Here is a 20,649-nt window from a genome sequence, read left to right as displayed (position 1 = left end):
GAGGTGTTCGGCGAAACGATCGCCCAACCTACGCTTGGTCTCCCCGATGTAAATCAGCTGACATCTAGAGCAGCGGATGCAGTAGATGAGGTTGGAGGAGATACAGGTGAACCTTTGTTGCACCTGGAACGACTGCTTGGGTCCTTGAATGGAGTCGAGGGGGGAGGTGAAGGGACAGGTGTTGCATTTCTTGCGGTTGCAACGGAAAGTGCCCAGGGAGGGGGTGGTGCGGGAGGGAAGGGAAGAATTGACGAGGGAGTTGCGGAGGGAGCGGTCTTTGCGGAAGGCAGACATGGGGGGAGATGGGAAGATGTGGCGAGTGGTGGGGTCACGTTGGAGGTGGCGGAAATGGCGGAGGCAAAGTGTGTTTGCTGTTGGAATCGCACCTGAAATTTTATGCATAGCAAACTCGCAAAGTGTAAAGTGACAATAACTAGATAATCTCTTTATGAATGCTGATTAATAATGAACTTTAGCTAGCATGTCAGGTTTAACTTCCAGAATTTTCTTCAAAATGGTGCCATGGAATATTTTTTACCCAAGTGAGAGAGCAGGTGTGTCATAGGGACAGTGGATCCTTTGACTGTGCCATACCAGTCCTGAAGCACCATTTTACTTAATTATCTGTTATAGGACTAGTACCCACAACCTTTTACCTTAGTGATAAGTACAGCGCCTACTGAGGCATGCTGATATTTGCAGTGGCAGGAACAGCAGCAGTAAAAGTCTGAGGAAGGGTCTCGACCCGAAGCGTCACCCATTCCTTCTCTCCAGAGATGCTGTCTGCCCCGCTGAGTTACTCCAGCATTTTGTGTCTATCTTCGATTAAAGCCAGCATCTGCAGTTCTTTCCGATACAAGAAGCAGTAAGAGTGTCAAAACTGATGGAGGATAACAAATTCAAAGAACTTTGGCATGTTGTCAAGTAAATGGTCTCTCCATGATCTGTTTAAAACTTGACAGGTTCATTAGTGGCAGACAACCATATCTGAGGGGACTTGGTCAGAAGGCTCCCCTTGTAAAATGACAGCAAGACTGGATGTAACTAGGAAAATGGACAAGGGAGAGCCAGTGGATGTAGTGTACCTGGACTTTCAGAAAGCATTTGATAAGGTCCCACATAGGAGATTAGCGGGCAAAATTAGGGCACATGGTATTGGGGGTAGAGTGCTGACATGGATAGAAAATTGGTTGGCAGACAGGAAACAAAGAGTAGGGATTAATGGGTCCCTTTCAGAATGGCAGGCAGTGACTAGTGGGGTACCACAAGGCTCGGTGCTGGGACCGCAGCTATTTACGATATACATCAATGATTTGGATGAAGGGATTCAAAGTAACATTAGCAAATTTGCAGATGACACAAAGCTGGGTGGCAGTGTGAACTGTGAGGAGGATGCTATGAGAAAGCATGGTGAATTGGAACAGGTTGGGGGAGTGGGCAGATGCATGGCAGATGAAGTTTAATGTAGATAAATGTGAGGTTATCCACTTTGGTGGCAAAAACAGGAAGGCAGATTACTATCTAAATGGCGTCAAGTTGGGAAAAGGGGAAGTATACGGGATCTGGGGGTCCTTGTACATCAGTCTATGAAAGTAAGCATGCAGGTACAGCAGGCAGTGAAGAAAGCGAATGGCATGTTGGCCTTTATAACAAGAGTAGTCGAGTATAGGAGCAAAGAGGTCCTTCTGCAGTTGTACAGGGCCCTAGTGAGACCACACCTGGAGTATTGTGTGTAGTTTTGGTCCCCTAATTTGAGGAAGGACATTCTTGCTATTGAGGGAGTGCAGCGTAGGTTTACAAGGTTAATTCCCGGGATGGCGGGACTGTCCTATGCTGAGAGAATGGAGCGGCTGGGCTTATACACTCTGGAGTTGAGAAGGATGAGAGGGTATCTCATTGAAACATATAAGATTGTTAAGGGTTTGGACATGCTAGAGGCAGGAAACATGTTCCCGATGTTGGGGGAGTCCAGAACCAGGGGCCACAGTTTTAGAATAAGGGGTAAGCCATTTAGAACGGAGACGAAGAAACACTTTTTCTCACAGGGAGTTTTGAGTATGTGGAATTCTCTGCATCAGAGGGCGGTGGAGGCCGGTTCTCTGGATACTTTCAAGAGAGAGCTAGATAGGGCTCTTAAATATAGCGGAGTCAGGGGATATGGGGAGAAGGCAGGAACGGGGTACTGATTGGGGATGATCAGCCATGATCACATTGAATGGCGGTGCTGGCTTGAAAGGCCAAATGGCCCACTGCACCTAATTTCTATTGTCTATTGGAGCTGGGGATCGCAAGGTTGTGGAAGTATGGATAGGTGATGTTTCGGTTTGAGACCCTTCTTTAGACTGATTATGTTGGGGGGCAGAAAGCTGGAAGAGAGGTACAGGCAGGACAAAGCCATATATCCTCTCTATGCCTCTTATGCGAGTGGCTGAGTTGGTTAAGAAAACCCATGGGGTGGTTGAATTGGTATATTGGAGCATACGTTTACGATTTAGAGGGGACCAGAGGGTGTTTTTCATATAGAGTGGTGCGTATATTAAACAAGCTGCCGGAGTAAGTGGTAGAGGTGGGTGCAGTTGCAACATTTAAAAGGCATTTAAACATGAAAAGGTTCAATGGATTAAATGCAGGCAAATGGGATGAGCTCAGTAAAATGACCTGGTCACATTAGTTGGGCTGAAAGGCCTTTTCTTTGCTGTTTAATTCTATGACAGCAAAGAGGATTGATCAAACCGTGGCACATTACTTTCATTACTTTTTATCCCATTACCATTTTTATTATTTTATTTACAATTAATCTTTTTTAGTCTAAACTGCCCTATTGCTATGTTCCAACATTCTACCAGTTAAAATTGGACCAATATTTCCTTTGTATAATATTCTAACGATTCTAGCCCAGAGTTTGGACTTAACAAAAATTCAGCTACATTACTGGAATAATGCTTTCATAATTCATTACTTCCTCCAACAGGAAACTGAAGGCTATTCTGGTTCTGATCTCAAGTTAGTTTGTAAAGAGTCAGCTATGCGACCTGTAAGAAAAATCTTTGATGCGTTAGAAAATCATCAAACAGGTATGTTGAGGTAAATGTTCACAACATTTCAGCTGTGCACACTCATCAGGAAAAAATATAATTGGGATATGTACGCTTAATGCTTATTTCTGTAGTTTACAATTAACTATAATGATCTAAGGATTATCATTATTTTCTATTGATGAACACTTCAGAACAAATGAGAGTAGTTTTTTCTATTTAATTATAATGCTAGAAAAGGCTGTAATGAACTTAAAAGACAGGGGGATAGGGTGAAAAATGGCGGCGGCGCGGGCACATCGCGACGCCCTGTGTCTCCCAAAAATGGGAAAAATAGCGACGATTCCCCTTGTATCCATTTCGTACAGCCGACAGGAACTTCTGGACTTCGGTTCCTGCGGCTGCAACAACTTTTTGGGCGATCTCCGTCTTCCGTCTGAGCTCATCAGAGCAACAGAGCACCCGACTGGAGACCGCCAGGTGAGCCGCGGGGTTGGAGACCGCCACCCGACCCGCGGTCCTCACCTGACCCGCGGAGCTCAACCGACCCGCGGAGCTCAACCGACCCGCGGGGCTGGAGAACACCACCCGACCCGCGGGGCTGGAGAACGCCAGGTGAGCCCCGGGGCTGGAGAACGCCACCCGACTTGTGGAGCTGGAGTACGTCACCCGACCCGTGGAGCTCACCTGACCCGCGGAGCTGGAGAACACCACCCGACCCGCGGAGCTGGAAAACACCACCCGACCCGTGGAGCTCACCTGACCCGCGGAGCTGGAAAACACCACCCGACCCATGGAGCTCACCTGACCCGCGGAGCTGGAGAACGCCACCTGACCCGTGGAGCTCACCTGACCCGCGGAGCTGGAGAACGCCACCTGACCCGTGGAACTCACCTGACCCGCGGAGCTGGAGAACGCCACCTGAACCGTGGAGCTCACCTGACCCGCGGAGCTGGAGAACGCCACCTGACCCGTGGAGCTCACCTGACCCGCGGAGCTGGAGAACGCCACCTGACCCGTGGAACTCACCTGACCCGCGGAGCTGGAGAACGCCACCTGAACCGTGGAGCTCACCTGACCCGCGGAGCTGGAGAACGCCACCTGACCCGTGGAGCTCACCTGACCCGCGGAGCTGGAGAACGCCACCTGACCCGTGGCGCTCACCTGACCCGCGGAGCTGGAGAACGCCACCTGAACCGTGGAGCTCACCTGACCCGCGGAGCTGGAGAACGCCACCTGACCCGTGGAGCTCACCTGACCCGCGGAGCTGGAGAACAACACCTGACCCGCGGAGCTGGAAAACACCACCCGACCCGTGGAGCTCACCTGACCCGCGGAGCAGGAGAACGCCACCCGACCCGTGGAGCTGGAGAATGCCACCCGACCCGTGGAGCTCACCTGACCCGCGGAGCTGGAGAACGCCACCCGACCCGTGGAGCTCACCCGACCCGCGGGGCTGGAGAACGCCAGGTGAGCCCCGGGGCTGGAGAACGCCACCCGACTTGTAGAGCTGGAGTACGCCACCCGACCCGTGGAGCTCACCTGACCCGCGGAGCTGGAGAACACCACCCGACCCGCGGAGCTGGAGAATGCCACCCGACCCGTGGAGCTCACCTGACCCGCGGAGCTGGAGAACGCCACCCGACCCGTGGAGCTCACCCGACCCGCGGAGCTGGAGAACGCCACCCGACCCGTGGAGCTCACCCGACCCGCGGAGCTGGAGACCGCCACCCGACCCGCTGGGCTGGAGAACGCCAGGTGAGCCCCGGGGCTCGAGACCATCAGCAGAGCTGCGGGGCTGTAGAACGCCTGCGGAGCCACGGAGACGCAGACGCGGAGCAACGGAGCGGCAGAACACCAGCGCGTACCAAGCCAGCTCGGCCGACCAGAAGCACCAACAGATGGCGATGCGTACGAAAGCACCGCCGGGGACGCAGAGGTGGGTTAAAGGCCAGGTTAGAGCTAGCCCCACACAGGGTAGCGATTCCTAACCTTTTCCTCGCCAACGTGCGCTCACTGGCAAACAAAATGGACGAACTCCGGCTAAGGATCACCTCCCACAACTGGATCAAAGACTGCAACATCCTGATCTTCACGGAAACTTGGCTCAACACTGACGTTCCTGACAGCGCCACCCAGCTAACGGGGCGTCATTTACTCTGAGCGGACAGGACAACAGACTCCGGTAAGACCAGAGGTGGGGGTCTGTGCATTTATGTAAGCAAAGCATGGTGCACGGACTCCACCATCATCGAGAGTCACTGCTCAGCTAACCTTGAGTTCCTCTTGGTTAGATGCAGACCGTTCTATCTGCCCAGAGAGTTCACCTCCACTGTTGTGACTGCAACCTATATCCCTCCTGATGCTAATGCCAAGCTTGCAATGAAAGAGCTGCATACTTCCATTAGCAATCAACAGACGCACAACCCCGAGGCAGCCTTCATTGTTGCGGGTGACTTCAATCACTCTAACCTGAAGACTGTACTCCCCAAATTCCACCAACATGTCTCCTTCCCCACTAGAGTAGACAAGACACTGGACAAAGTCTACACCAACATGGCTGAAGCTTACAAAGCCATCCCCCTCCCCCACCTTGATCAGTCTGATCACGTCTCATTGTTCCTGCTCCCCAAGTACTCCCCACTCATCAGACGGGTTAAACCAACTGTGAGGACAGTTAAAGTCTGGTCAGAGGAAGCGGACTTCACACTTCAGCAGTGTTTTGGAAACACTGACTGGAAGGCGTTTGCAGCCCAGGCCACCCTCGACTCCCACACGGACATTGATTCCTACACATCCTCTATTCTGGACTTTATAAACTCCACCATCAATAGTGTCACCTCCCTCAAACAGGTGACCATATTCCCGAATCAGAAGCCATGGATGAACAGCGAGGTCAGGCTACTGCTGAAAGCACGGGACACCGCTTTCAGGTCAGGCGATGCTCGAGCCTACAGCTCATCCAGGGCTAACCTGAAGAGGGGCATCAAGAAGGCCAAGCACTGCCATAAGCTCAGGATTGAGGAGCACTTCAACAACAACTCCGACCCCCGACGCATGTGGCAAGGCATCCAGGCCATCACGGACTATAGACCCTCCAACACCACCCCCACATCCAGCGACGCCTCCTTCCTTGAGGAGCTTAATCACTTCTATGGCCGCTTCGACAGGGACAATCTAGAGACAGCCATCAAGGCTGTGCTCCCTGCCGATCACCAACCCCTCACACTCACCCCCTACGAAGTATACGTGGCACTGAGTAGGACTAATGCACGTAAGGCTGCTGGCCCTGACGGCATCCCCGGGCGCGTGCTCAGGGCCTGTGCTGCGCAGCTGACAGACGTCTGGACTGACATCTTCAACCTGTCACTTGCCCAAGCAGTTGTCCCCACGTGCCTTAAAACCACCTCCATCGTGCCAGTGCCAAAACACTCCACTGCGGCAAGCCTCAACGACTTCCGCCCAGTTGCACTTACCCCCATCATCACCAAGTGCTTCGAGAGGCTGGTCCTGGCACACCTCAAAAGCTGCCTACCCCCCACACTGGATCCCTATCAGTTTGCCTACCGCAAGAACAGGAGTACGGAGGATGCCATCTCAACGGCACTTCACTCCGCCCTCTCCCACCTCGACAACAGAGACACTTACGTAAGAATGCTGTTCATCGATTACAGCTCAGCATTCAACACCATTATACCATCTAAACTGATCACCAAACTTGGTAACCTGGGCATCGATCCCTCCCTCTGCAACTGGATACTGGACTTTCTAACCAACAGACCACAGTCTGTTAGGTTAGACAAGCACACCTCTTCAACCCTCACCCTGAACACCAGCGTTCCACAGGGCTGTGTGCTGAGCCCCCTCCTCTACTCCCTCTTCACCTATGACTGCACACCTGTACATGGTACTAACACCATCATCAAGTATGCAGATGATACAACGGTGATTGGCCTCATCAGCAACAACGATGAGTCGGCCTACAGGGAGGAGGTCCAGCACTTAGCAGCATGGTGCGCTGACAACAACCTGGCCCTTAACTCCAAGAAGACCAAGCAGCTCATTGTAGACTTCAGGAAGTCCAGGGGCGGCACGCACACCCCCATCCACATTAACGGGACGGAGGTGGAACGTGTTTCTAGCTTCAGGTTCCTGGGTGTTAACATCTCCGATGACCTCTCTTGGACCCACAATACCTCAACTCTGATCAAGAAGGCTCACCAGCGTCTCTTCTTCCTGAGGAGACTGAAGAAGGTCCATCTGTCTCCTCAGATCCTGGTGAACTTCTACCGCTGCACCATCGAGAGCATCCTTACCAACTGTATCACAGTATGGTATGGCAACTGCTCTGTCTCCGACCGGAAGGCATTGCAGAGGGTGGTGAAAATTGCCCAACGCATCACCGGTTCCTCGCTCCCCTCCATTGAGTCTGTCCAAAGCAAGCGTTGTCTGCGGAGGGCGCTCAGCATTGCCAAGGACTGCTCTCACCCCAACCATGGACTGTTTACCCTCCTACCATCCGGGAGGCGCTACAGGTCTCTCCGTTGCCGGACCAGCAGGTCCAGGAACAGCTTCTTCCCGGCGGCTGTCACTCTACTCAACAACGTACCTCGGTGACTGCCAATCCCCCCCCCCCCCCCCCCCGGACACTCCTCCCACAGGAAAAACACTATGTCTGTATATATGCTAATGTAAATATTTATTCAAATAATATGCTATGTCGCTCTTCCAGGGAGATGCTAAATGCATTTTGTTGTCTCTGTACTGTACACGGACAATGACAATTAAAGTTGAATCTGAATCTGAATCTGAATGCAGAATCTTTTACCCAGGAAAGGGAATCCAGAACCAGAGGTAAGGTGCCTTATAAGTTTATTACCAATCTGAGGGGCAACTTCTTTACTCAGAAGGCGGTGGGTATATGGAATGAGCTGCCAGAACAGTAGTTGAGGCAGATACTATAGCAGTATTTAAGACACTTGTGTAGGCACATGGATAGGAAAGGTTTAGAAGGATATGGGCCAAATATGGGAAATGGAACCAGCGTAAACAGGGCATCTTGGTCGGCATGGACGAGTTGGCCAGAAGGGCCCGTTTCCAGTCTGTATGACTCTATGTCTGATACTCGTTAGGCTAACTTGGTAAGAAAATTGGTCCTCGGGTCTTGTGTTGAATTGGAGATTGGGATTTGGGTGTAAAGTGGGTTTGGGAATTCCTGATGTCGGCTGTCTTGGTCAAACCAATTTGATACGTTAGGCTCTGGAACCTCTTTGTTGGCCACTGCAATAAGATGGGTGCTTAACTCATAATTTGTACGTTTACACCATATGGGATCCTCCCATCTTCATATGATTTATGTTTCAGTATATCCTAATGATGAAAGTAAATGGAGGTTACTGTATTTGAGAGCTATTTTACATGTGAGAAAGCAGTTATGATTTATCTGCTATATCACTATATTCCAACAAAAATATGTATTAAAATTTGTCATTTCTTTTACATTAAGGAAAAGGCAGTCTGCCCATTTTTCATCTGGAAACAATCTCTACAAACGATGTTCTCGATGTGATAATTCATACCAAGCCATCCGCTAAAGGTCTTGGTCAGAAATACACTGCCTGGCAGCATGAATATGAGTCCGTATGAACTGAAGGGTGCAAGGAACAATTACCTACACTTGTCCATTGTCCCTTTCATACTAACGCTGGGCTTGTTATGAGCACCTTCTGCGGCACTTTCAAAGTCAACTTTTCTCTTTCAATGTTTCATTGAATGTTTACAAGGCTCTACTATGCTGCAAAGTCCAAAGGGGAACACTTTCTGAATGATCCACCAGTGAGAACTAAAACTGAGATCTAAAGTTGCAGTTCAGACAACAGTCAGAAAAGAACGATTCCCATAAGTACAGTTTGGTGACTTAAGAGTGTATTGATACAATCTTCACTGTGAAGGATTTTATAAAATACAGACACACCCAACTGCAAGAGAATCACTTAAAAAACAAGTCTTTCCTGAAGAGCAGCCAAACATCAACATTCTTATGTCACTACGACAATAGGCCACTAGGAGCTGATTTGAGAAAACTTAACAGTTTGGATTTATCTGGAATTAAGGTTTGTTGATTCTTTGATTCATTCACCAACCACTGTTGATACTTGACATACCAAAACTAAGTTGTGTCTTGCAAGGTTGAAGATTTTGTTTGATGTCATTGTTCTAAAACCTGACCATAATTTCTAAAATTTAAATTACTCTCTTAAATGTTTGGATTTTTAAATGCTCTGTAAAATTATAGTTCTGTCTGTAAATCATCAGAGAATTGTACAGATAAATACTTTGCTGCCTTTAAAGTTTGAGTCCAACATTATTTTTGAAAACATGAAACATCTGTGGTTACCTGTTCTTTTTTTGATATAGTTAGTTATGGTGACCACTCGTAGTTTTAGAAAGCCACTAGGCCAACAAATGACAGGGCCGTCATCCTTTAAAATGTTGCTGGTTGTAAAGGGCTTGCTGGAATGTGAGCAGCTGAGGACAAGGAAATGCCAACACTACTAATTTACATACAGTAGTACAGGCATATCTTCATCACAAGGACTGCAGTGGTTCACATCCAGTTAATGGTTGCAATGCAGGCTCGAAGGGCCAAATGGCCTCCTCCTGCAACCTATTTTCTACGTTTTCCAAAGGTGAGCAATGTATATTGGCCGTGATATTAAAAAAACAAGTCAAATCATGCCATGTTCAATTCATATTCTTGGTCCACAAGTTTAGGATATCCTTTCAGAATGTTTAAATAATCCTTTTTGGTATTCCTTTTATCTAACTCAGTGTGGTGTAAGAAGTAACTGTTGTAATGAGTATTTGGTTTTTATATTTAATAAAACATGTACAGAAATTTGGATTTGATAATATGTGGTATTTTTAAGTACCTTGATAATCTGAAGTGTGACCACAGAGTGTGCACACAAGAGGTATTAATAATCTGTCCTTTAAGACCAGGGTCAATTTTCTTGGGCTGAGTTGGTTCACCTGTGAGGAAAAGTTGAAGAAAATGGATCTGTAAACCTTTTGACTGGGAATGCTAGATATATGCAGGATGCAGGAAGACAATTTCCATTTGTGGGAGAATCTGCAAACTAGGTTGGCAGTGGTGGGGGGAAGGAATGGAGTCAATGTTCATGGTAATTTGTTTGATTTCTCCATGACTATGGATAAATAATGTACATATCATTGGGTTACACAAAGTGGTGGCGCCAAAGGGCTTGTTGCTGTCCTGTACTGTTAGAGGTTCTGTTTCTTGATATTTTCAACAATGCAGAGAACAAAGTTCCACTGCATGGCTGGCTGGATTCCTGGTTGACCCAGCCCTATATTGTTTTAAATAATGCTGAGAACAATTTCAATCTGATGCGTTTGTCATTTCATCATTTGACAACAGACTATAGAGGTGTGAAATCAGATACAGCCAACTCTTTTGTCTTTTGATCTTTTTATTTAATGGATTATTACAGCATATTGTATAGTATGTGGTCAACAGCTTGTGGGAAAGCATCACACGTCAGGTACGGAGCAGGGTTTGTTTTGCCTTCATCTCCAAGCCGATATTTGCCTGGGGGGGGGGAAATGAACAGTAAATGTGAGGGGATCAAATACCATTCTTGCAGGGTAGAAAGTAGCAACAAACAATAAGACTTAGTTAAATAGCCACATTTTAATGTGTTCATTGCTTAAATAAAACTTTTTGTTTATAAACAAAAATCTGATATGCAAACTAAAAGGCAGCTCATAATCAGAAATTGAGGTGAAGAATGAAGGCTTGGAGGCCAGGGTTGTACTGAACTGAAAAGTGAAAAGAAAAGAAAGTTAACCCAGATGGCGAGTTCAGGGAATGGCAAGTTTGGAGAAAGAATGAAAGGGCAAGCAGGCTTAACAGTGTCAAAACCTTGAGGGATTAAACAGAAGAGTAGGAAAAAGTATAGGGACATAGATAACAGGTTTTCATTTACATGGTCAAAAAAAATTACATTTTAAAACATTGTGTAACAGATTATACATAGTGTATTTAATAATACACTAGTGTTTTATTGCGAATTAATTTGAAACGTAGCTGGAGCACAGAGAGGACAATCGCCAATTGTTTTTGCAATTAAAGCCTCACATATAAAAACTTGGAAAATAATAGCACATGTCTTTCTATGTGTTACAGAAGTACCAGGATACCTCTGACTTTTGAAAGGGTGAAATGGCTTTTACCTCAGCCAGAGAGGACAGACCATGTTGAAGTTCACTACAGTTCACCCTCAGTACTGAAGTGAGATTGTTTGTGCTCTGGGGTGGAATTTAAATCCTGACATTCTGAATAAAAGTCAGGAGAGGTACCAGCTGAGACAAAACTTCATTTTCTGTGGAATATAGATTCTATCAGGGAGGATGAAGCAAAGTGAAATAAATGCAGTATAGTATATTTCTAAATAACATAAAAGAAAATTCATGTGGAAACTCCCCATGTTATAAGATTGATCAGAAACAAAGTTGCAGGATCTTGAGCTAGAAAGGCTCAAAAATCAATCATTTTTCTCATACAGCACAGGGACAGCACAGTGGGACAGTGGTAGAGTTGTTTAAGAAGGAAATGCAGATGCTGGAAAAATCAAAGGTAGATAAAAATGCTGGAGAAACTCAGTGGGTGAGGCAGCATCTATGGAGCGAAGGAAGAAGTCTGAAGAAGGGTCTCGACCCGAAACGTCACTTTTTCCTTCGCTCCATAGATGCTGCCTCAGCCGTTGAGTTTCTCCAGCATTTTTATCTACCCATGATATTGTAATAGCTGTACAGCTAAGTGAAATAATCAGAGACAAAATTAAGTGTCACACATGATGTGTGTGCTGTATTAACAAATAGTAACACTTAATTTGGTTTAGTTTATTGCCACGTGTACCGAGGTACAGTGAAAAGCTTTAACATATGACAGATAGTAAAAATCTATCTCCACTATTATCTACTCAAGGACAACTGTATAAAAGCAACAGTTCCTTGGTCACCCCTTTTGCTGCCAAATTCTGTATTGTGTAAAAAATAAAGGAAGAGGAAAACAACCATAAGCATTTCATATGGTTAGTTAGAAACAAAGACTTACCCGTTTTTACCAAAATGCCCAACATTCCAGCACTTTGTGCTCCACCGACATCATCCCTCACATCCTGCAGACAGAAATAAATTATCCTGCTATTAATGCGTTTTGTTTTCCCCACAAGTGACAAAAACAAAAATGGAACAACAGAAAGTAAAATGAAAAGATGAAAAAGGCAAGGTGTGAGAAAAGCTTGGAATTACTCAGTTGAAACCTAACTAAAGAAAGCAAAATAATAGTTAAAGATTCAGCAAATAATGTTCTTGTTACCCTTGTGGAGCAAGAAGCAGAGGTCCGATACACACATTTGAAAAGAGAGAACATTTATCAGGCTGGAAACATCTTAAAAGATCTGAGATTTTGCAAAGAAAGGCACACATTTTAAAATATTATGGTTGCAATAAACATAACCACCGATAGAATTCCATGTTCAGATATTGGCACCTTTATTTGGTAAGGAGATTAAGAAAAGTAGACGCAGAAAAGGATCTGAGGATCCTAGGATACCGAGTGCAATAGATCCCAGGTGCAGAAGAATCAAGAGTGTTTAATTGTCATGTATACCGAAACAGAATAAAGAAATTCTTATTTGCAGCAGCATCATAGTACTCCACAGACAACATAATAAGCAAACAAAAAAATAAGTTTAACAAATTTTTAAAAACAATATTAGTGCAAAATAAAATAAAAGCCTAAAATCCTTGGTCCAACCAATTCCATTCATAGTTCAAGAGTCAAGAATGATTTATTGTCATGTGTCCCAGATAGACCAATGAAATTCCTACTTGCTACAGCACAACAGAATATGTAATCATAAAAAACAATATAACAAAAACTCAGGAAAAAAAGAACAAACTATAACAGTGCAATAATAATAATAATAATAATAGTCTATTGTAGTTCATAGCTTATGAGGTTTTAGTGTTTAATAGCCTGATGGCTGTAGGGAAGAACTGTTCCTGAATCTGGACGTTACAGTTCTCACGCACCTGTACCTTCTTCACGATGGCAATGGTGAGATGAGTGAGTGGCCAGGGTGGTGTGGGTCTTTGATGATGTTTTTTGAGTCAGCGACTACGATAGATCCTTTCAATGGTGGGGAGGTCAGAGCCGGTGATGGCCTGGGCAGTGTTTATAACTTTTTGAAGTCTTTTCCGCTGTGGACGTTCAAGTTGCCGAACCAGGCTATGATGCAACCAATCAGCATGCTCTACTGTGCACCTGTAGAAGTTCAAGAGAATCCTATTTGACATAGCGAATCTCCGTAATCTTCTCAGGAAGTAGAGGCGCTGATGTGCTGTCTTCATGATTGCATCAGTGTGCTGGGTCCAGGAAAGATCATTGGGAATATAAACGCAATAGAAAGGAAGGACATTAGCTTGGAGGATGTGGAATCGATATGGGTAGAGCTGCGAAACGCTAAGGGGCAGAAAACACTAGTGGGAGTTGTGTACAGGCCACCTAACAGTAGTAGTGGAGTTGGGGATGACATCAAAAAGGAAATTAGAAATGCATGCAACAAAGGTAAAACTGTTATAATGGGTGACTTCAATCTACATATAGATTGGGTGAATCAAATTGGCAGGGGTGTTGAGGAAGAGGATTTCTTGGAATGTATGCGGGATAGTTTTTTAAACCAACATGTAGAGGAACCAATGAGAGAGCAGGCTATTCTAGACTGGGTATTGAGTAATGAGGAAGGGTTAGTTAGCAGTCTTGTTGTGCGTGGCCCCTTGGGCAAGATTGACCATAATATGGTTGAGTTCTTCATTAGGATGGAGAGTGACATAATTAATTCAGAAACAAGGGTTCTGAACTTAAAGAAAGGTAACTTTGAGGGTATGAGACGTGAATTGGCCAAGATAGACTGGCAAATGATTCTTAAAGGGTTGACGGTGGATATGCAATGGAAGGCATTTAAAAACTGCATGGATGAACTACAACAATTGTTCATCCCAGTTCGGCAAAAGAATAAATCAGGGAAGGTAGTGCATCCGTGGATGATAAGGGAAATCAGGGATAGTATCAAAACAAAAGATGAAGCATACAAATTAGCCAGAAAAAGCAGCCTACCAGAGGACTGGGAGAAATTCAGAGTCCAGCAGAGGAGGACAAAGGGCTTAATTAGGAAAGGGAAAATAGATCATGAAAGAAAACTGGCAGGAAACATAAAAACTGACTGCAAAAGTTTTTATAGATATGTGAAGAGGAACAGATTAGTTAAAACAAATGTAGGTCCCCTGCAGTCAGAAACAGGTGAATTGATCATGGGGAACAAGGACATGGCAGACCGATTGAATAACTACTTTGGTTCTGTCTTCACTAAGGAAGACATAAATAATCTGCCGGAAATATCAGGGGTCCGGGGGACAAATGAGATGGAGGAACTGAGTGAAATCCAGGTTGGCCGGGAAGTGGTGTTAGGTAAATTGAATGGATTAAAGGCCGATAAATCCCCAGGGCCGGATAGGCTGCATCCCAGAGTACTTAAGGAAGTAGCCCCAGAAATAGTGGATGCATTAGTGATAATTTTTCAAAACTCCTTAGATTCTGGAGTAGTTCCTGAGGATTGGAGGGTAGCTAATGTAACCCCACTTTTTAAAAAGGGAGGGAGAGAGAAAACAGGGAATTACAGACAAGTTAGTCTAACATCGGTAGTGGGGAAACTGCTAGAGTCAGTTATTAAAGATGGGATAGCAGCACATTTGGAAAGTGGTGAAATCATCGGACAAAGTCAGCATGGATTTATGAAGGGTAAATCATGTCTGACGAATCTTATAGAATTTTTCGAGGATGTAACTAGTAGAGTGGATAAGGGAGAACCAGTGGATGTGTTATATCTGGACTTTCAGAAGGCTTTCGACAAGGTTCCACATAAGAGATTAGTATACAAACTTAAAGCACACGGTATTGTGGGTTCAGTATTGATGTGGATAGAGAACTGGTTGGCAGACAGGAAGCAAAGAGTAGGAGTAAACGGGTCCTTTTCAGAATGGCAGGCAGTGACTAGTGGGGCACCGCAAGGCTCAGTGCTGGGACCCCAGCTATTTACAATATATATTAATGATTTAGACGAGGGAATTGAATGCAACATCTCCAAGTTTGCGGATGACACGAAGCTGGGGGGCAGTGTTAGCTGTGAGGAGGATGCTAGGAGGCTGCAAGGTGACTTGGATAGGCTGGGTGAGTGGGCAAATACATGGCAGATGCAGTATAATGTGGATAAATGTGAGGTTATCCACTTTGGTGGCAAAAACAGGAAAGTAGACTATTATCTGAATGGTGGCCGATTAGGAAAAGGGGAGATGCAACGAGACCTGGGTGTCATGGTACACCAGTCATTGAAAGTAGGCATGCAGGTGCAGCAGGCAGTGAAGAAAGCAGATGGTATGTTAGCATTCATAGCAAAAGGATTTGAGTATAGGAGCAGGGAGGTTCTACTGCAGTTGTACAGGATCTTGGTGAGACCACACCTGGTGTATTGCGTACAGTTTTGGTCTTCTAATTCTTGCCATAGAGGGAGTACAGAGAAGGTTCACCAGACTGATTCCTGGGATGTCAGGACTTTCATATGAAGAAAGACTGGATAGACTCGGCTTGTACTCGCTAGAATTTAGAAGATTGATGGGGGATCTTATAGAAACGTACAAAATTCTTAAGGGGTTGGACAGGCTAGATGCAGGAAGATTGTTCCCGATGTTGGGGAAGTCCAGAACAAGGGGTCACAGTTTAAGGATAAGGGGGAAATCTTTTAGGACCGAGATGAGAAAAACATTTTTCACACAGAGAGTGGTGAATCTCTGGAATTCTCTGCCACAGAAGGTAGTTGAGGCCAGTTCATTGGCTATATTTAAGAGGGAGTTAGATGTGGCAATTGTGGCTAAAGGTATCAGGCGGTATGGAGAGAAGGCAGGTACAGGATACTGAGTTGGATGATCAGCCATGATCATATTGAATGGTGGTGCAGGCTCGAAGGGCCGAATGGCCTACTCCTGCACCTATTTTCTATGTTTCTATGTTCCTAAATATGCACGCCCAGGAATTTAAAGTTTTTGACTCTCTCCACTACTAATGTAAACAGGATTGTGGGTCCAAAACCTTCCATTTCAAAGTCCACAATCAGTTCTTTGGTTTTTCTGATATTGAGAGCCAGGTTGTTGTGCTTGCACCATATGGTCAGTCGGTCGATCTCACTTCTATACTCTGACTCATCACCATCTGTAATTCGTCCCACAACGGCTTGATAATGGAGTTCACACTATGTCCAGCTTCACAGTCATGAGTATAGAGTGAGTAAAGCAAGGGGCTGAGCACGCAGCCTTGAGGTGCTCCCGTACTAATCATCACTGAGGTCTGTGGTCTGTGGGTGAGGAAGTCGAGGATCCAATTGCAAAGGGAAACGCAGTTCCGTGAGTTTCATAACCAGCTTGAATGGGATGATGGTATTGAACGCCGAGCTGTAGTCTATAAAAAACAGGCTGACGTAAGTGTTTTTATTGTCAAAGTGGTCCAGTGCGGAGTGGAGAGCCAGTGAGATTGCATCTTCCGTGGACCTATTGTGACGGTAGGCGAACTGTAGTGGGTCGAGGTTCTTTTGAGGTAGTAGTTGATATGCCCCATAACCGACCTCTCAAAGCACTTCATCACCACAAATGTTAGTGCCACTAGTTGATAGTCATTGAGGCACAAGACCGTACTCTTCTTGGGCACCGGCATTATTGCTGCCCTCTTAAAGCAGGAAGGAACCTCAGACCTCAGCAATGAGAGATTGAAAATGTCCGCAAACACCGCTGCCAGTTGGTTTGCACAGGTTTTGAGAACTCGACCAGGTATACCATCAGGTCCAGGTGCTTTCCGAGGGTTCACCTCCCTGAAGGATCTTCTGACGTCCGCCTCTGTTAGGCGCTTCCCCCTCCTGGTGAATGCTATGTACTTACCTTTCTCTGTTTCTATCCCAAGTACAGGCCTCGTGGCTGTGAGTCTGGAATCGAGGGGTTAAAGGCTCCTGTACCCGATTGGCCCAGCTGCGTCAGGTGACGGGTGACTCATCTGAAGTGTAAATACCAGAGCTTCCCAGGATGCATCTCTTCGTCGTAGACTCTGACTGATGAGCAGACTGTTGGTGGGGGCCGAGGCAGCCTGACCACATGGCATAGAACTTTGTGTATTTTCACCATTCCTTGTTAACAGATATTGAGTTGGGACGGATAAGGGCTGACCTTAGAGTTTTCGTGTATTTTGGTTTCAGGGTTGTATCTCTTTGGGCAGGTTTTGGAATCTCCGGTTCGACGGCCCATGGCGTGGCTGGCTGGAGCATTGTTAAATTGTTTGTCGGTTTATCCATATCCCTGACTGGGTTGTTTAAATCAGGTTTGAGTTTTGTGTTCCAATGAATAATTAAAACTGTTTTTTGAACCTGAACCTGGTTTTTGACTTGTGTTACGTGGCTCTGAAGTACTTGCATTCGGGAGTCGTAACAAAATGGGGGCTCGTCCTAAGTTTTGAGGACCCTAGACGTTTTTAGAGGGGTTTTTTGGTAGGCTTCTGGACTGGGGAAGTCTGTGTGTTGTAAGGGAATTTTTTCTTCCCTGTTTGTGGTAGCATTAGTGCCCAAGTTTTAGCTGGTGCTTTGGGGCTACATTAGAAATGGAATTTAAGGTGAAAGAATTTGTTGAGGCTCCTAGTCGGGAGTTGTTTGATAGATGTACGAAAGAGCATTTGATTTTGCTGGCTGAGAACTATGCCGTGACTATTGACAAGCATTCAAAGAAACACTCCATTAAATCGGAGTTGTGGGCTGCGTTGGTGGAGGCTGGGGTTTTGCCTGGTGGTGCAGACAGTCCCCCACCTTCTGTTCAGCCAGTTCAGAACATGGAGGCCGTCATTAAACTGAAGGAGATGGAGCTTGAGTCACAGAGAATTGCCTCTTTGTTAAAAGAGAAAGAGCTCATGCATGTTCTTGAAATGAAATGGCTTGAGGAGGAAACCAAAAGGGCTGAATTTCAGCTGCGGGAAAAAGAAATAGATAATTCCCGGGTTTCTTCTAGGGAACGGGAGTTTGATATGAGCAAGAACATCCGCCTGGTTCCCCCATTTCGTGAGGAGGATGTGGACAAGTATTTCACAGTGTTTGAACGGGTGGCTTTGTCCTTGAAGTGGCCTAGGGACGTGTGGACCTTGCTATTGCAGTGTGTCTTTGTGGGTAAAGCACGGGAGGTGTACTCGTCTTTATCTGTTGAAAGCAGTCTGGACTATGAGTGTGTGAAGTCTACAGTATTAAGGGCTTATGAATTAGTTCCAGAGGCGTACCGGCAGAAGTTCCGGCGCTTTAGAAGTTTGATAGTCAGACTTATGTGGAGTTTGCTAGGGAGAAGGAGGCACTTTTTGACAGGTGGAGTGAAGGATTTTGAGCTACTGCGGGCCTTGATAATTATGGAAGACTTTAAGAACTGTCTCCCTGAGAGGGTTACTACTTACCTTAATGAGCAGAAGGTGAATGAGGTGTCTAAGGCTGCAGTGTTGGCAGATGAGTATGTATTGACTCATAAATCTGATTTTGTTGGGCGATCCTATAGTTTTGGTGCACGGCCGGTTGATCGTGGTGGTGTCGCCGGTGGCAGTGTCAAAGGTGTTTCTGTGCCTGCAAATGGCAGCACGTTGATACAGGGGGAGGTCCGAGCTGATAAGGTTGACGGAAAGGTAAGGACTGATGAAGGTCCTGTGTGCTACTATTGTAGAAGGAGAGGGCACATGTTAAAGTCGTGTCCCGTTCTGAAGCAGAAAAATGCAAAGCCTGTGGCTTTGGTGGGTGCACAGAAGGCACCTGTCGTACCTGAGGTGCCTGAGTCTGATGAGTGTAGGAATTATTCTGCGTTCATCATGAATGGTTTTGTTTCTCTAGAGGATGGGGGTGACAGAGTTCCAGTATCCATCTTGCGTGATACTGGTGCTACTCAGTCCTTTATATTGGATGGTGTACTGCCGTTTTCTGGGGAATCATCGGTTGGGTCAAGTGTCCCAGTGGTAGGATTCGGGATGGATGACATGGTAGTGCCTTTGCATACCGTGCGTCTCGAGTCCGAGTTGGTTTCAGGCCGGGTAACTGTTGGGTTACGGCCGTGTTTTCCCGTTGGGGGAGTTTCTGTGATTTTGGGGAATGACTTGGCAGGAGGTAGAGTTTTAGTCACTCCTGAGGTGACGGCTGTTCCGATGGTGCAGAGTCCTGATAGATTGGCTATGCAGCATCCAAAGGTCTTCGCAGCTTGTGCTGTCACGAGGGCTATGGCTAAGAGCCAGGCGAAGTTTGAGGATGTGGTGGACCTGAGTGAGAGCATTTTTGGGGATCAGGATGATAGATCCTGTGTTGTGAAGGGTGTTTCTCCATCTCAAGATGGGATAGTGTCTGGAAATGTGCCGGTGTCACTGTCACGTGACCGGCTGGTTGAGGAGCAAAAGAGTGATCCAGGTTTATCTGATCTGTGCGACTGCGCAGTGCCTGAGGGGGATATGGATTCCACAGCAAAGGGGTATTTTCTAAGGGATGGCTTACTGATGCGAAAGTGGTCTCCCTTGGATATATCTGGGCATGATGATTGGAGCGTGGTTGATCAGATTGTGATGCCTCGTCGGTATAGGGACGAGATACTCTGTTTGGCTCATGATGGTCCTCTGGGTGGACATTTGGGGGTCAATAAGACGTATGACCGCATCTTACGGAATTTTTTTTGGCCAGGGTTGAAAAAGGACGTGAAACAGCACTGCAGGTGTTGTCACATTTGCCAGGTGGCAGGAAAGCCGAACCAATCGATTGTTCCTGCGCCTTTATATCCAATCCCTGTGGTCGGTGAGCCGTTTGAGCGGATTCTAGTTGATTGTGTGGGCCCTCTACCTCGGACAAGGGTGGGCAACAAGTTTTTATTAACAATTATGTGTGCGACTACCCGCTTTCCGGAGGTGGTCCCTTTGCGTAGAATTACTGCCCCTGCAATTGTTAAGTCTCTCACTAAGTTTTTTTCGTTGTTCGGTTTGCCCAAGGTTGTGCAGAGTGACCAAGGTTCCAACTTGATGTCGAAGGTTTTTAGTCAGGTAATGAAGTTGTTAGATATTAAGCATTGTTACTCCAGTGCGTATCATCCTGAGAGCCAGGGAGCTCTCGAGAGGTTTCACCAGACTTTGAAATCTATGTTGAGGACTTACTGCCTGGAGTTTGAAAAAGACTGGGATGAGGGGGTTCATCTAGTTATGTTTGTGGTGCGTGAGGTCGTGCAGGAGTCTTTAGGGTTCAGTCCTGCTGACCTGGTGTTCGCGCATACTGTACGTGTTCCGTTGAGGGTCCTGAAGGAGAAATGGTTGCAGGAGGATACAAAACGTAGTATTTTAGACCACGTCTGTACTTTTCGCTCTAGACTGAGGAGGGCATGCGAACTGGCAATGGGTAATCTTGCCTCTGCTCAGTCTAGGATGAAGGACTGGTTCGACAGG

The 20,649-nt window shown here is 46.2% G+C and overlaps 2 protein-coding genes across 2 annotated transcripts in view; one reads left to right on the top strand and one right to left on the bottom strand.

The window, feature by feature from the left end:
* The window catches only part of katnal2 (katanin catalytic subunit A1 like 2), a 52,149-nt gene extending 41,960 nt beyond the window's left edge, over window positions 1-10,189 (top strand). Inside the window, exons 15-16 of the mRNA XM_033033998.1 lie at window positions 2,972-3,074; window positions 8,542-10,189. Coding sequence (XP_032889889.1) covers window positions 2,972-3,074; window positions 8,542-8,681 — 243 coding nt within the window. The 3' untranslated portion in view covers window positions 8,682-10,189. The remainder of the gene's footprint in view (window positions 1-2,971; window positions 3,075-8,541) is intronic.
* Window positions 10,190-10,515: 326 nt separating this feature from the next.
* Window positions 10,516-20,649, bottom strand: part of hdhd2 (haloacid dehalogenase like hydrolase domain containing 2) — a 32,870-nt gene continuing 22,736 nt past the window's right edge. The window contains exons 6-7 of the mRNA XM_033033974.1: window positions 12,175-12,238; window positions 10,516-10,647 (exon numbers count right to left, since the gene is read on the bottom strand). Coding sequence (XP_032889865.1) covers window positions 10,544-10,647; window positions 12,175-12,238 — 168 coding nt within the window. The 3' untranslated portion in view covers window positions 10,516-10,543. The remainder of the gene's footprint in view (window positions 10,648-12,174; window positions 12,239-20,649) is intronic.

This window comes from Amblyraja radiata, chromosome 1, assembly GCF_010909765.2.
Source record: "Amblyraja radiata isolate CabotCenter1 chromosome 1, sAmbRad1.1.pri, whole genome shotgun sequence".
In the NCBI taxonomy this organism is placed as follows: Eukaryota; Metazoa; Chordata; class Chondrichthyes; order Rajiformes; family Rajidae; genus Amblyraja; species Amblyraja radiata.
The sequence above is the reverse complement of the archived record's forward strand: the minus strand, read 5'-3'. Positions and strand labels throughout refer to the sequence as shown.